Below are 3,374 nucleotides of genomic sequence, written 5' to 3'. Positions count from 1 at the left end.
ACCAGCATAAACCAGCAAAGGACCAGTTTAAACCAGCATAAACCAGCAAAGGACCAGCTTAAACCAGCATCCCAGCGTCAAAACATACCTAACCAGCATATGCTGTTTTTTTCAACAGGGTTTACTGTTTATCACAACAAAGGTCTAAGCAAGCGCACGACACTGACAAGGTATGTGATAGAGTACCTATCTGATGATAGATGTTAGATGTTTTCTTCCAAGACATTTTTTTGTAAAAGTTGCTTAAATATCTTGATTTAACTAAGGCCTAGTCCTGGCTGAAGCTAAGCCCTGTTTGTGAAACCGGGCCATAAACAGCTCATTTCGACATTTACTCTCCTTATCAGTAATTGAGTTCACATAACTGTTTTCTATTACATGCAATGATCTTTCACTATATTTGAGTTTCATTTAGTAAATCTGACTGTTAGTGTAAAGCTTATGAGAGCTGTGCATGTTGCTTGATGTAAACATCATTTATAGTTTATTACTGTTAAGCAATGCTGGAGTTAATGAGATAATTAAATGATTAGTCAAGTGATGATTGACCATTCGTGATGACACCTGCTGTTCACAACCAGAATCACACTGGTTGTGAAAAAAATAAGTAAGTTAAAAATAAAAAAAATGGTAAAATGCATAGCAGCACAGTGTACCAAACCTTTACCATTAATGGAAACAACAGTCAACGACCATCAACTAAAGCAACATGTTTAGACTGAAAAAAGAGAAGAGACGAGCAGAAACTACAACCGAATTCCAGCCACAGCTTTAAATTAAATCAACTGAAGATAAAAGAAGACATTAAATCTCTCAAGATCTTAGCAGAGGATGATTGGGCTGTTTGATTTGAGTAAAATTAACTTTATTACGTTTTTTTTTTTTCCCCCTCTGGCTATTGTAACTGTTTGTTATGGCAAGAAAAGCAAGAGAGAATATGATCAGATGATATTGGCTATCATCATGATGACATTATCACGTTGTAGTTTGATTCAGTGATCTTATTAGGCTTGTTCGAGATGCATCGGCGTATGACAAAAGTATTGTGAGAGCGACTGGAGGGCAGAGGACTTTTGAATTGGTATTATGGTATTTTGATGTCATACGCTGCTCAGTCTGCGCAACGCTGATGCATCTTGAACAAGCATATTATTATTATTATTATTATTATTACAGGAGATGTGTTGTTAAGTTCATGTTATTTATAGAGGCTCTGTGATTTTACAGCATGGAATCCAGCAGTTTAAAATAAACATGTTGTACACTTAACATCTTGAACACTTGAAGCATTTGAGACACACACAGACATCAAGAATCAGAATATGAATCTCAACAACAGAGACATAACACAGGTTGCAACTATGGTTGAGTGTTTTATGGTGCACCCAGAATGCATTGCAGCATGAATCACATCACTGTTGTTGAGATTCATACACTGATTCTTGATGTCTGTGTGTGTTTATATGATCCAGAAGCGCAGAGCATTTTTCTTGTAAAAGTTTGAATATTCTTCTATCACAGCTGAATTTTAAGATGTATGCTCACGTTCACTCTAACCAATAATGTGAAACTAATAAAATGTCAGCAATATCATCAGACCATTAGAGTAATGTGTTTATCAGCATCACCGCTTTTCTTGCTTGTTTTGCCATAACAAACACTGTTATAGCAGAGAAAAAATAATTTTAAAATACTGTACCGTTCTCGAGACAATGACAAGGTGTTTTGCCGTACAAGGGGTGTTTATTAAAGGGTTAGTTCACCCCAAAATGAAAATTCTGTCATTAATTACTCACCCTTATGTCGTTCAAAACCCGTAAGACCTTCGTTCATCTTCGAAACACAAATTAAGATATTTTTGATGGAATCTGAGAGCTCTCTGACCCTCCCATAGACAGCTACGCAACTGAAATGTTCCCAGACACAGAAACATAGCAAGGACATAGGTAAAACAGTCCATGTGACATAAGTGGCTCAACTTCAATATTCAACTACGAGAATATTTTTTATGCACAAAGAAAACAAAAATGACGACTTTATTCAACAATTCTTCTCCCCAGAGTTAGTCTTCCTCAAATCAAAAATCACTCAAAATCACTTTCCAGAACATTCTCGTTCACCATTCCTGGCTGGTGGAATGAACTTCCCACCCCTATCCGGAATGCTGAATCCCTGATAATTTTCAAGCGACAGCACTTGAAACAACATGTACTTTTCAAATTGAAATATAATTGTAAGGCGTAAAAAATATTTAAATTGCACTTGAGTAAAGTAAAAGTCCCCCACAATAATAAGTACAATTAAGTACAGGAATCAAGTATTTTACCCAGGTATTTTACAACCCTGGCTGTAATTCATGCCTTACACATCATTATTGGATTACTGCAATTTATTTCATATTTGTTTACCTACAAAAGCACTTAGTCGTTTATAATATCTGCAAAACTCTGCAGGTTGTCTGATGATACTCTTATAAAAATCTGAACACATTACAGCTATTCTGCATTTTTTCCCTGTGTTTGTTTTCCGTTTATTGAATAGTTTTTGTTTCCCCATTTTTTCCCGCGGCAATGGAGATAGCTGCTCGGTTCGCCGCCTTAGCCCGCCAAGATCTCCCGTTCTTCGTGTACGCCAGGGAATTCTGTGGGCTCGCCGCGGCATCGGCATTGGAGGACGCTACCATCAACTCTCTGTTCTGGCTTGGGGCAAACTACCATCGCCCCATGGACCTCCCAGACACCAAGGGACTATGATGGAGCAAAGGGATCTTCCTGTGTCTGGGGAGTGTCCGGTCCCGAGCCAGGTTTAGCCCAGGTAGGGCTCCTGATTCCCCGTTTAGCCCAGGGAAGGCTCCAGGCCCCGAGTTCAGCCCCGTAAGTCCCCCCAAGGATTTTTTTTTGGAAGGGGGGTGGGAGGGGGGCTAGTAAGGCTCCAGCCGTAGAGGCCGGGGCGGGGGCTGGGGCCGCGGCTTTGGAGGCGGCTCCACCATGGCTTCCTGAACTGTTTGCTCCGCCATGGCCTCCTGAGCTCCCGGCTCCGCCATGGCTCTCTGTGCTCCCTGCTCCGCCATGGCCTCCTGAGTCTCCTGGTCCGCCATGGCGCCGCGAACGGGTACCGCTCTGGAGGTCCCTCAGGACAGACACGGGGCAGTGGGCCTCCAGAGCGGTACCCCAACGACCCCACCGGCCGTTCCCGAGTCAAGTCCGCCGGCCGCTCCTATGGCAAGCCCGGCGGTTACTGTGTCAAGCCTGCCAGCCCCAGAGCTCGCTCCCATTTCAGCTCCAGCCCCAAAGCTCGCTCCCATTTCGGCTCCAGCCCCAGAGCTCGCTCCCGTGTCGGCTCCAGCCCCAGAGCTCGCTCCCGTGTCGGCTCCA

The 3,374-nt window shown here is 42.8% G+C and overlaps 1 protein-coding gene across 1 annotated transcript in view; it reads left to right on the top strand.

Moving 5' to 3' along the window:
- Positions 1-2,809, top strand: part of LOC107677762 (5-hydroxytryptamine receptor 3A-like) — a 24,654-nt gene extending 21,845 nt beyond the window's left edge. The window contains exon 11 of the mRNA XM_016472819.1: positions 2,636-2,809. Within this exon, the coding sequence (XP_016328305.1) occupies positions 2,636-2,809 (174 nt within the window). The remainder of the gene's footprint in view (positions 1-2,635) is intronic.
- The last annotated feature ends 565 nt before the right edge of the window (positions 2,810-3,374 follow it).

Source organism: Sinocyclocheilus anshuiensis, unplaced genomic scaffold (assembly GCF_001515605.1).
Source record: "Sinocyclocheilus anshuiensis isolate Anshui unplaced genomic scaffold, SAMN03320099.WGS_v1.1 scaffold173, whole genome shotgun sequence".
NCBI classification, from domain to species: Eukaryota; Metazoa; Chordata; class Actinopteri; order Cypriniformes; family Cyprinidae; genus Sinocyclocheilus; species Sinocyclocheilus anshuiensis.
The sequence above is the reverse complement of the archived record's forward strand: the minus strand, read 5'-3'. Positions and strand labels throughout refer to the sequence as shown.